Here is a 12,927-nt window from a genome sequence, read left to right as displayed (position 1 = left end):
AGAGATCACCACTAGTGGGTAAAAGCACGCCTGTTGCTTGGGGTGGGGAACAGGTTGCGGGGAGAATGGCAGGACAGAGAGGATGGCACAAGGCTGGGCACTGAGCAGCGCCTGAGTGTCCATCAGGCTCTGCCCGACATTTTCCCACCATGAAGTGAGGGTCAAATACTTTCCATTGCTCCAGCCCTGAAGACTCTTCTCCCCATCTCAGTCAGAAATAGCCCTGGGCTGGGAGTGAGCTATTTGTGGTGACTGGTTTGGAAGGAGGAATGCACGGAACCCCCCAGACCTCCCTTCCTGCAGCCACACACCCTCCCTGGCTGCTGAGCTAAAGCTTAAAAAATTCAAGCGGCTATACTTGGAGAAACAAATTTTAAACATAGCAGAGCCCAGCATGGCCTTTGGTGAAAGGGCTCGGGAACAGCTCCCTCAGACCCTCCCTTCCTGCAGCCAGCCTTACTGTGGGTACCTGTTAGCAGCTCTCCAGATCCCAAAATCAAAGTGTCAGGGACTCAGTGCTGGGTTTGGGGTTTTCAGCAATCCCTGAAGAGTCAGTTGTTGGTTGTTGGCCACCAGCTGCTGCCATTTAGGGTTACTTTTCTGTTTGGCACTTTAGGCCCTGGTACTGAATATCCTTGTGTGGTGGTGCAGATGGAGAACCTCCTCAGGTGTGGTTGAGTTGACACAAGGAGTATTTTATAGGTGAGGGTTGAGCACAGCAGTGCCCAGAGCTGTCCCGGGCACAGCCTTTGGCCAGGCTGGCCATTGCTGTAGCCATGGCAGCACTGGCCTTCCCTGGATATTTCTGTCTGTTTAACCAGTTTTGCAGCTCTGGTGGAGCATGGGCCATACTGTGCCCTCGTGCCACCCTGCACACGCATCATGTATGTGGGGGTTGGCCCTTTGTGATGCCTGTGGGAAACAGTCCTCAAAGGACACAGTGTTGGAGGTAGTGGCAGGGTGGGGATGTTGCCCTTTCTGCCACGGAAAAGCTCCTCCTCACTCTCTGTAGTCAAGCCAGAATGTTTCTCTGCCCTCCCCATGCCTCCCTGGCTGATGCAGATGGTGATAACAAAAGCCTTGTGCCCCACCACTGCTTCCTGGGGCTATCTGTGGACCAGGCATGCCCTTACAGCCAGATCCACAGCCACTGCTTGTCAGTGCTTCACACAACCAATTCCCAGAGATGCTTTCCATCTTCCCCAGTCATCCATCCTTCTGGGATCCCCAGAGACTAGCCCCATCTTTCACCAACTCCAGCACAGTCCTTATCATCTCAGCAACATGCCACAAAGCACCAGGCATTTCTTAGAAACATCATCATTTATTGACTTGAACAACTGCCACTACAGCAGCAGTTTCCTGCTCAGATGTTGGTGGTGTGGTTTTTCTTTTTTTTATTTTCTCCTAAGGTACTTTAAAATGAAAAAAGAAATTAAATGAGTTTATGGTACTGAAACAACAGTCGAATTCGTTACAAGAGGGCCCTTGTTGTAATCCCTTTGCAGCGAACGGCACAGGCTGGAGTAAAGGAGGCTGCACCCATGACACAGAGGAAAACCACAGGGCACTGCTGCCCAGCTGTGTGCTGGCCCCGTGCCTTCCCTGGGCTGCTTTTCGGGCTCAGGTACAAGGACTGCTCGCCCATCCCTGGGGACATGCCCAGTCCCCACACAGAAGCCTGCAGCCATCACCCTCCTTGGCCAGGGGCACAGCCTTGCCCACAGCAATCTGGCATGAGGCTCTGCTTGCTCCACAGCAGGCCAAAGCCAAGGGCAGCTGCCAGCGGGACCAGAGTCTCCTGGCTCTCACTGTGGGGCCGGCCCCATGGCATGTGCTGTTTCCTAGTTTAGGGCAGGCCCATGTGGCCTGCAGCACCCTGGCACAACAGGCTCTTTCACGCCAAATGGTCGCTGGGTTTGTCTTTGGGATGCTTCACTTAAAGCTGAGAGGACAGAAAGGTCAGGAGGCAGAAGGAACACAAAGTGAGTAATGTAATGCTAAAGCAGCAGCCTCAAGGTCCTGGGTTAATATTTACTGCTGAAACTGGAGGAGTTGAGAACACAGTGTGCGGCTCAGCTGTTTGAGAAATGCACTGGAAATTATGCATCACATGCTGATGGTGAAAGAGAGCTTGGAAACACTGGGAGAGGGTGACAAGCGTCTGTCTACAAGCTGAAACGTGTACAGTGGTGGATACACTAGAGCTGGAATCCCACTGCCATCCCTGATGGCCGGAGGAGTCGAACCACTTACACAGAGAAACTCACACAAAGCAGAAGCTAAACTGAATGCTGGAAGGCACAGCAACATCCTGGCTAACATGGGGAGGGGGGAGAATGTAACTCAAGAGCAAAGGGTTAAGGGCAGCAACCCAATGGGCAGCAGGATTTGGATAATTTTGTCTCCTGCAGGGCCCAGCACATCCCTTCTTTCTCCACAGAGAATGCAACAAATGGCAAAAACCGTTCACAGGACACTGTTCAAATGAAAATCAAATGAAACACATCATGGGAAAGGGAGAAACATGCAGCATCCCTAAATGTAATGGGAGTAGCATGACAGCACGGGCTGGCAGTCCAATCTGAATGCACCACCCAGGCAGAATCCATCAGCTTTCTGAACCGTCTGCAAAACCGAAAACAAGGGTCTCCTCCTAATTAGTGTTAATTTGTTAAAAGTTTCCAAATACTTTCAAAATGTGCCTTTGCAAGAATCACACCCCCAACCCATCACCCCAAGGGCCCCAACAATGGAATCCATTCCTGATCACTGCTAGAGTCATGGTTTATCTTTACTTTGCCTTTTCCATCTTATTCCTCTTCCTCTTCCTCCTCTTCTTCCTCCTCTTCCTCTTCCTCATCATCATCTTCATCGTGGCAATGTGTGATTTCCTGAGGTGCCTGGGGGAAGAGGTTGGGCGGTTTGATCTCACTGATGGAACGGGTCAGTTGGTGCCGCTTGTAGTCAGAATCTTTAAAATCCACTGAGGTGCGATTGCGCGTGGCCATCGGCGACTCCTTCTCGTTGATGTCGACGTGCGTGTGCTCTACTGTGGACTCATGTGGCATCTGCACATGTAACAGAGAGAGGAGATGGCAAGGGGTGTCCCAGTCCTAGGGCCCCTCCCTGAGACACATGGAGAGCAAACCCCAGAATGTGATGGTGTATCAAATGCCACCCAGCCCTCCAAGGTGCTGTTGTGTCTTGTGGAAGTGTTAACAAACACAAGCACAGGCACCTTTGGGGGCCTTGCCCACCTCCCTGGGATCTGCAACTCACCAGGACGTGGGCGGCTCTGAAGAGGTAGCTGAAGGGGTAGTAGAGGAGGTTGATGAAGGAGGCTGCATAGAGGTCAGCGTAGCGCATCACCTGGCTGGCAAACAGGGTCTGCCGAGAGCCGCTGCGGAAGAGGCTTCCCATCATCCCATAGCACATATCCATGTCGTGGGTCACTTTCTACAAGGAAAGGGCAGGTTAGATCCTGGGGCAAGCAGGAAACACCTTGGAGCCACGATGGAGCACCCTGAGGGCTGGGGGCTACGTGAGACCTGCAAGGATCTCCAGCAAGGCTTTCTGTGCTCGTATCCCATGACATCAGAGCACAGCCAAGCCCCAGCTAACAGAAGGGAAGGTGGCAGCGGGCTCAGGGTCAGCACTCGCCCCGGGCTGGCACCCCAGGGCTGGCTGAACCAGAGGCTACAGCCCCTCCAAGCCTCTGTGTGCCAGTGCCACGTGCTGCAACAGTGAGCACCGTCAGTCAGTGCTGCTGTGGGCAGGAGGAAAGGGACCCTATTCCAGACCAGGCTGCCTTTCAGGAGTGCCAGTGACACCAGTGAGCTAAGACAGAGTGGCTTTGCCAAGCCTGCTGTGCCCACCCAAAGGCAGAGCAAAGCAATTCAGGGCTGAGCAGCGGGGTTGGGTTGTCAAGCCCTTTGGGATCCAGAAGGATGAAAAGGGGATTTGATGATTGGTACCTTAATGCGTCTCTGGATGGAGCTGATGTCAGGGCGTTCATTGCTGCTACTGTCCAGATGCCTAGTTACAGGCGAGAAGGTAAATACATGGTGTGAAAAGTCTTTCAGAACCAGATGCTGTGAGATGGGGCTTGGGGGAAGGAGACTGGTCTGGAGGGGAAGGTTGGTCTTGTGGGCAGAGCCCAGGCCTGAGTCAAGGCTCCAGCAGCAGTGCCGCTAACACAACCCCACAGTTTTGTCAGTGCCACTCTTTAGGTGGGAGAGGCAGCAGGAAAGTTGTCACTGTTTGAACACTCACTTGTATAGCTCGGCCAAGAAAATGTCCAGACTCTGCAGCTCTTCAAAAAGGGCTGGAAAATCCAGAAAAGAAAGGGGGAAATGGTAAGTTAAAACTGTTGAAATTAAAAGGGCTGAAAGCAAAGCCACCACCCTGCCGCTTCCCTCACATGGTGGGGGAGGGACACTGGAGCAGGGAACACGGCACCTCATGGCCACCGGGCAGGGAGAGGGGTCAATCACGCTCTGTGCCACTGGCAGAATTTTGGTCTTGGTTTCTGGTTGGCCCTTTTGGTTTTGAGACTGAACCTTTGCAGCTCTCACCAAAACCGTCCAACCAGCCATGGGGCAACTTGCATAACCCTCAGCCCTATTTAGCACACCAAAGGGCAAACCTGGGAGAACAGCAGTAGCCCTGGTGGATGAGAAACACACGGCACTTTGGCAGCAGAGCAGCAGAGGGAGTGGGAGGAACGAGGAGGAAGCGGCTGGTGAGCAGGGACTCCCTGCAGATGGGAGAGCAGTCATGGCTCAGGAATTACAGGGAGAATAACCCAGATGTCTCGTCAGATACTTTTTACCAGAGAAGCCATGGCTCCATATGGGCAGAGGGGGAGGAGTTTTTGGGATAAGGTTAGGGATGAGGAACAACTCGATCCCACCCAGCTGCAGCTTCTTCTGTGGCCAAGGCAGCACTTGGCTGATCACACATGAAGGGCCTGTGACCCTGAGACCAGCCCATGGAAAGCTGCCCCAGCTCCTGCTACCAGCACCTAGACTAAGGGAAAAGGGACAAAAGGAGAAGCGGCAAACCAGGGTGATCTCTCCCCTGGCACCCCTAAGCCCTGGCGCTCTCAGGGGTGCAGCACCAGGCAAGCAAGAGCAAAGCCTGGCCTGGGTGTGCCTGACTGCTGACCGCTTTTGTCTGTCCAGACGTGCAGCTCCTGTGCCAGCTCAGGGATCACCAGGAAGGTCCGCCAGCCCTGGCGCTTCTTGGATTTGAGGATGTCTCCAAAGATATGGTCTCCAATGTACAAGATATCCTTCCCTTTGGCCCCCAGCAGGTCACAGACTGTGTCTGAAGAGCCTGAAGAGAAGAATAGCATGGCTCAGAACAGGGAGCCAAAAGGAAATGTATGGCTCATTTTAGAGGGTCAGGGTTAGGGACAAAGCAGGTGCATTTTCCACGTCAGAGGCACTCCACAGAACAAGAAGGGTTCTTGCCTCACCTCCTGAGTACACGATGCCATGCTGCAGTGGGCCAGTGTAGGTACCAATCTTCAGCTTCCCAGTCACCTGAGGAAGGAGAAGTTGTGTTAGTACTGAACAGCTGATGGTCTGGATCTTTTCTGTCTTACTGATATTTTACTCTTTGTCTGTCTCTCACTCCCAAGCTGCCCAGAGGTAGCTTTCCACATTCTTTTCCTTTTGTCATGTGCAGTACATTAGGGAAACAGCAAAGCCTTGAGCTCTGCTGTGCCCCAGGTGAGGGGCTGCTGAGGAATAACTAAGAGGAAACTCCAGCCCACCATCCCTAGTGCAGGTCCTGTCTAAACACTGTGTTGCCCATTGTCATTGAGAGATGCCACACAGGAGGTGCAGGAGCCCTGCCAGCCATGGAGGTGCCCTCCACTGACCACTCACCGTGTCCACCTGCCGCAATACGGTGCCTTCCCCAAAGAAGAGGGGTTTTCGTGCATCCACCAGGATCAGGTCAAAGTAGGACTGCCATGGCCGATGGGCACTCCCAGGCTGCAAAGGCAGAAACAAACCGCAGAATCAGGCACAACACAAGCAACCACAGGGAGTTTAACATGAGTGTCCATTAAAATCCCTTAGTCCGTGCCTCTTGTGGTACAATTATGGGTTGCCAATGCTATTTCCTACGGTATTTTCCTTCTGCCACAAGCCCATGACAACAGCACTGAACATCCATGTCCCAACACAGCTGCTGTGTAAAGAGGTGCTGTAAATGAGACCACTGCCACTGTTCCTGAAGGTGACATCCTGCACGGATCCAGGCACATGCAACTCCACAGCTTCAGCCTTTCAAGGCCATGCTGGTACTTTTGCCAAGAGCAATGCCTTGACTCTGTTCCAGAGAGCATGGCTTTGAATCACAGCCCTGCCCCAAAGGACACTGGGCCTTCATAACTCCATGTTTCCACACTTTCTGAGACCATGACCACAGCAAAAAGCTTTTTTAGCTAACAGCTGTGGTGACTTTCTATGCTCTCAAAATGTCTCCCTTGGCCACCTTCTACTTCTAGAGCACAATGTGAAAAGACATCTTTTCAGCATGATAGCCAATCTTACTGGGAGACTGAAAGAGCAGTATAAATTTATGTCATAAGCCTGTCTCCAAAAGTTGCAGGGCTGAGTTTTGACCTCAGAAGAACAAAAAAAAGCATGACTAAAACCTCTGGAGTTACCATAGCCAAGGCACAGTCAGGCATAAACACTTCTGCTGTTTTATAAAACTATTTCCTTTCCATCAAGGCTTTTTTAACAACATCTAAAATATTGCACATTATTTCTAAGAAACTTGCCTGCAAAATGCCACAGTTAAAATGTTTTATCACTAAAATAATGTTATCATTAACACAGATTATCATTTAAGACCAGATGATGCCTCTTTTCTCTGTTATATTGTATTTGCTTTGATCCCATTCAAATAGGACGCAAAACAGCAAGTGTATTTTAACCAGATTAAAGCAACTAATCCCATGCAGCCGATGAAGCAGGATTAAAATGCTTTCCAGCTACACAGATAATTAGGCACATCAGTTGCTATTGCAACTGCAGTCTAGAATTCACATACCTTTGGTCCATGTGGGAAGTCAAACAAGTAAGTCATAATTTTCTGAAAGAGAGAAAGAATTTAAATATGTACTTTTAAACATATGTTTGTGTAGTTTATAAAAGCATACTTTTCTGATTTTATCTTTTCAGATTACACAACTTTATTTTCAGAATTTACACAAAAGTCAGCATAAGATTTGGAGACAAAATAAATGGAATAGGACAGTGACAGGAATTAAACCACTAAATTTTATAATCAAATAACACAGCTGCCTCAGAAAACTGCACACTGCCTCAGGTATATCTTGAAATGCTTTAAAACAGCATATAAATCTTCAGATTGGCAGTGTTGCAACATCTTGACATTCACCTGGAGCTGAAGTAACCATGTTGATTTCTCAGCTTAGCAGACAGCCCTTTCTGGCTCTTAGGCCTCTCCAGGACCATGGCTTTGGTGACCTGTTCATACTCAGACTATCTCACTTGAAAGGGAACTTCTGCATTTTAAAGGATGCTGAAATCCAAAACGAGTATCACTTTCCTTTTCAGCCTTTTAATTGCTGAAGATCTGAATGAGGCACAGAGGGACTTAAGCCAGGCCCATGTTGGGTTGGTACCAGAACCAGAACTACAAAAGATGACTCGAGACAATCTGCATCCACCACCAAACCATCCTACTTGTAGATCGCAGAACAAGCGATTCTCCCCCAGATGATGTCCCGCCAACACCCACACAACAAATGAATGGCTGGCTTTGCTATCCCGTGGTAAACCAACACAACAGTTCAAACAGCACTTACATCTGTGTATTTATAGTCGCTGTTTGTGACGAGAAACACCTTCCCCACTTCATTCATGCGGCTGAGCAGTAGTGGCAGCTTTCCCTGAAAGCCAAGGTACATACAAGTCACAGAAGTTACAGACATTCATCATGGCAAAAACACTCCCAGCTATGATCCCACCAGACAAAAAATAAAGCAAACCAAACCATCAAGCAAGCAAACTCACGTGTTTTGTACTGGCCAGAGCCAGGAACGCTGCTGGTCCATCCACGTAACCCCTCCAGAGCACAGCCCAGGGGAGGAAGGCGAGGGGGAAGGGCTCAGCAGCGCTGTGGTGCCTCTGCCAGCCACAGTGCCAGGCACCCTGTGCTGCTCCCACCGATCTGCTCCAGCTCCAAGTCCGTTCCCGAAATGGGCCCAGAGGCAGGTGAAATCTGAGCTCACATGAGCCACAGGTTGGAATGCATTATAATTCCAACCTCAAATTAGGGAGAATTTATTCCTGGGGCTATTTTTATTGAATCAGAAATCTCAGTCCATTGCCAGAATAGCTGATTACCTCACAGAACAGTTTCATAAGAATTTTGTAGGCATGGAACTAGAAACAAGGTAAACTGCTTTGAAGTGATACTGTACCACAGAGCTCATCTAGACTAAAGAATAATTACACTGTAAGTGGTCCAGAGGGGCCTTGCACACTGCAGGGGGGCAAAAGTAAGGGAATCACTGCAGCTTGCTCCATTACATGTGCTGAACACACGTTTTGTGGCTATCAAGAGACTGGACATGGGCGAGTCTTTCAGGATCTTTTTAGTCCCTCATGGTTAAGTATGTGTTGGTTGGGTGGCTAAAGAATACTTCTGTCTAAAGAGATGCTCAGCTATTGTTTTTTAGAAAGAGGTCTGCTCAGGCAGAGAAATGTGGGCAGGGAACACAGCTGCTTTCACCACCAAAAGAAATAAACGAGCCTTGCCAGCATATTCACCTGTGTCCCATGATAACATTTCCTCTGGCTTTTATATTTGATGTAAAAAACGTGCACATCAATACGAAATCACGTGGATCACTGGCTCAGGATAAAAGCTGCGCCCGAACTTCCCACTTTGTCTTTGGTTATTACAATAGAAATCACAGTGTTATCTGTTTTGTGATTTAGTAAAGCAAATCAGCATGCTTATTTCTTGCCTGCTTAGTCAGTACAGAATGTCACATAGCACAAGTAAAGTAACTTCACACTTACATCTTTCACCACGTACTTCTCCAGATTCTCAAGGGTCTTTTCCTTGAGCGATCCCTGAAATAGAAACAACAGAACCCAGTGAGGTAATGGAAACTTAGGATGTAAGAGACATCAAAGTAATGCCAACTTTCACACTTTAAAATGCTGTGAAAGTACAAACCAGGGCGAATCTGAACCAGTGACTCTAGAGATGAGAGGCTTTGAGTAGCAGGGACCATCACAAACTCTGTGATCCATCGATTCCCTCACCATGGTAAATAATCCACTTCAACAGCATTTTAACCCTTTCAGAAGGGAATACAATAGAAACAAACAAAAAATAGATTTGCCATACCAAACAAGACAGTTAATGACCTGTCTCCAACACTGACCATAATGCTTTAGTCAAAGGCCAACTCCAACATGTTTCACACAACACTGCATAAGGAAAGAAAAATAGATTCCTGACTTCTGCATGGCTAAAAGGACCACCACTAGCACAACTGTGAGCATTATCTTGTGATGGTTCTCTATCCCACCCAACAGACACCTTAAATGAGGGAGAATAAGAAAATCAGGTATTTAACCAGATGTTAATGCCTACAAAATTTTACTCTAAATTTGTGTAAAACTGTGTGAAGAAGATGAACTGCGTCTCCTCTCTAAATAGAGAACAGATGATGTATTTCTCTCTTTAATGCAGGTACTTTTCAGGCAACATAAGGCAGTACCAATGTAAACAACTGGCAGTAGAATAGTGCTTTAATAATTAGGACAATGTACAAGTTGTGGACCTCAACTGCAAATACCCTCATGCATCATGCTCTAAACCCCATGAATTAAAGTACAGAAATAGAATCTGAGCACAATAAAAAGGAATAAGAAGCCAAGCCAGATATGTTCTCATGCTAGGAGGGCAGTTGAGATCTTGACTTACTCACATACAATTGTAATTAATTATCTGCTCACTAGGCGGCAAAGCAGGGCTTTTGCCCAACAGAGGTATAGCACATCTTAACTCAAGAGTTACAAACCAGCCCATCTAACCCAGTTACAACTACAGATGTCCCCAGGAGTTCTTGCAATCACCTTGTAATGAACCCAGTCAACAGCATCTCTGACATCTTGGAACATGCTCCTGAAGGACATGAAGAGATCTCCATCTTTAAACCCCGTTTCACAGCTGTGAGGAGACAGAAGAAAGATTTTAGCAGCCAATTGCAACAGGTAAGAAACACATCAAGGAGAGAGACAGTTCAAAATGCTGTTTGGAGCTTGTGTTTTCATTTTACCATAACAGTTTCTTATCTACTACTTTATCACAGATCAGACTTGAAAGAAGGCTACAACCAGAGTTTAACAGGATCTGTGTGTTACCCAACAATGTCTGTGCCTCCACAGCAGTACTACAGCTTTCTGTGACTGCAACTCTTATTTCTCACCCACAGTATTACAAGGAAAAAAGACTGGAACTGTGCAGCTTGCAGCATTTTACTAAAGACGAATGGTAATGAGTGCTGCTCTTTCTCCCTCTTTCCAGTGCTAAAGGGGGTGCCATGGAAATTAACTAAATGTAATGCTGCTGAGAGGAGGATCTACTTCTGTGTTTAGAATGGTTAGAGTTAACAGGAGACATTATGTGGAGGTATCTTTGAGACACCCATGAGAGCTTGCATCAGAAGAACTCAAGGATGACTACACAGAGCTGTATTTATTTTGACAGCAATCATCATGCCTGTCCTGAGAAAGGGTACTTCACCTGATGGATTGTCAGCATAAACAATTCCTCTGCTCCCACATGAAGTCCCATTAAACCTTTGCCTTCCGCTCACATAATATGGAAAGATGACCCATCACGAGTCAGCAGCACAGCAACATTCACATGTGCCAGTTCAAACTGCAGCTTGTTTTTATGTTTATACCTTTTTTAAAGCTAGGTAAATACTCATGCTGCACACAAACAACCTTTTACACCAGACTGTGCCTGAGCATTTTACCTCTAAGCGTGCAACATCCTCTATTCCGACACGAGGGACTTCCAGTAACTGTCTGAGGAAATTCAGCCTTTCAGTTACCAGTTGAAACATGGCTCCAAGGGGTTCAAAATGAACTGAATGGTGCCTGTAACCACCCTGTAAGGAGTGTGCAGTCTTAGAAGCTGCCCCAGCTACCAGTGTCAGCCTCTATGGTGACACTGATATACCCCGTGAAGGAAATCCTCATAACCAGCGTCTTCTGTACACACAGATCAACTCATCACCACTAAATTATGAGGGCTGAACTTTTCCCCACCAAAACCTCTTGAGGGGCCTTCACTGATATTAGGAACAGCTCCATCTGTGCTGTATTGCTCTTTATATAGTATAGTAACAATCTTACTGTTCCAACAGCACCTCGAAGCAGAAGGAACACGTACCTGGTGTACCGGTCACAGTTAGTAAAGAAATCCACTAGGCAAGCCAACAGGTAGGTCTCTGCAAGGAAAAAGAACAAGATTTTAACACGAGGATAACATAGAGCCCAGATAACTTTAGGCCCTGTGCACAAAGGAAGAAAGTTCATGTAAAAAAACCCAAACAGATAAGTAGAGTATGACATTAGCAAAGCTTTATTGGCTTAAAATGCACAGAAAGAGGCTTGTGTTGGCTCATATTAGACTCACCTGGTAGATTGAATAATGTGTTCAGAATGTAAAACCTATCTGTGTCATCCCTCTGGATAAATTTATTTGGATATTGATCCCGTGTTTCAGGCCTGAGAAGAGAGAAGGTGGAGAAGAATGAAACTGCAAAACATAACAAGGATAAAATGTGCTGACCTGCAAAACAGAGTTGCAGCAGGATCCACTAACTAGAGTCTGTTGTGCTTTAATCAACACCCAGCTTTCCCACATGCACTGTTGGCACAAGAGCAAAAGTGCATCCACTGGTGTTCCCTTGGCCGCGCTGCCTCCGGCAGAGCCAGGACAAAGCCCTCACTGCTGAGTCAGCAAACTGAGCAGAGCCCACACAGGGACACAGAGTGGTCGAGAGTCCACAGCTAGACCTTAAACCCCATGCTGCTGCTATGAGGATGCTTTAAATCATCTGTACTGTCATTGTTTGCTTATCTTAAACTCTCCCCCACTTTCCATGTGTTGCTTTCCACTCTCCCAGCAGCTTTCAGCAGGGGTGTACAGGGCTCTGCTGCAGGAGGTTTGCTTGAGGCCCTCTGAATTAATCAGCAGGGTGGCGATGATGGAAGGAATTTCATTATTCTGGTTTCCTCAATTTCTGGAGCTTCTGAAGATCACTTCAGGATCAAAGAGGAAGTTGAGTGCATATATAAGGGCTTTTTCTAAATTTTGGACTCCTGATGCAAGGACTTACATGTCTGCAATGAAAAAGTTTGTCACCCTGGGAGCCCTGAGCTTGCCTTGCCTTCCATCCATATGCCCTTGCAGCAGAGATGTGGGAGGGGGGATTTGCTGGGACACATCAGGCATGTGGCTCTGCAGTCCTCTCTGCTTCCTAAAGCACTTTCTCTGGGACAAGAGAAACACAAGTATCCAAGGAAGGCTGCAGGAAATGGCATGCAATGCTCAGTTCTGACACCCTCACAGGTCAGAAACACAAAGGGGTAGAGCAAGCTTGTTCCTTCCCCAAACCAGCTCAGGCCCTCAAAGTTTCGTAGCACTGACTGTGGAGTGGACAGCCTCAAGGGGCATAGGTCCTGTCTGCTCCCAGCAGCCCTCATGCAATGGCTTTATCTTAACTGATAAGCTGCTGATGTTGAACTGTGCCAGGACAGGTGAACAGCCCCTGCATTATCCCATCAATCCTTCCCCACAGCACGGGTTCTGTGCCAGCACAGATCTTTCCACTGTAAACAC

The 12,927-nt window shown here is 47.9% G+C and overlaps 1 protein-coding gene across 1 annotated transcript in view; it reads right to left on the bottom strand.

Annotated features, from left to right (window-relative positions):
- Nucleotides 1-1,304: 1,304 nt before the first annotated feature.
- The window catches only part of NT5C2 (5'-nucleotidase, cytosolic II), a 60,450-nt gene continuing 48,827 nt past the window's right edge, over nucleotides 1,305-12,927 (bottom strand). The window contains exons 6-18 of the mRNA XM_027738632.2: nucleotides 11,719-11,810; nucleotides 11,473-11,530; nucleotides 10,146-10,239; nucleotides 9,078-9,131; nucleotides 7,856-7,939; nucleotides 7,075-7,116; nucleotides 5,898-6,005; nucleotides 5,483-5,549; nucleotides 5,170-5,340; nucleotides 4,276-4,327; nucleotides 3,978-4,038; nucleotides 3,283-3,459; nucleotides 1,305-3,071 (exon numbers count right to left, since the gene is read on the bottom strand). Of these exons, the coding sequence (XP_027594433.1) occupies nucleotides 2,814-3,071; nucleotides 3,283-3,459; nucleotides 3,978-4,038; nucleotides 4,276-4,327; nucleotides 5,170-5,340; nucleotides 5,483-5,549; nucleotides 5,898-6,005; nucleotides 7,075-7,116; nucleotides 7,856-7,939; nucleotides 9,078-9,131; nucleotides 10,146-10,239; nucleotides 11,473-11,530; nucleotides 11,719-11,810 (1,318 nt within the window). The 3' untranslated portion in view covers nucleotides 1,305-2,813. The remainder of the gene's footprint in view (nucleotides 3,072-3,282; nucleotides 3,460-3,977; nucleotides 4,039-4,275; nucleotides 4,328-5,169; nucleotides 5,341-5,482; nucleotides 5,550-5,897; nucleotides 6,006-7,074; nucleotides 7,117-7,855; nucleotides 7,940-9,077; nucleotides 9,132-10,145; nucleotides 10,240-11,472; nucleotides 11,531-11,718; nucleotides 11,811-12,927) is intronic.

This window comes from Pipra filicauda, unplaced genomic scaffold (genome assembly GCF_003945595.2).
Source record: "Pipra filicauda isolate LSUMZ 115617 unplaced genomic scaffold, ASM394559v2 scaffold85_size2586006_pilon, whole genome shotgun sequence".
Lineage (NCBI taxonomy): Eukaryota > Metazoa > Chordata > Aves > Passeriformes > Pipridae > Pipra > Pipra filicauda.
This window is presented reverse-complemented; position numbering and strand designations above follow the sequence as displayed.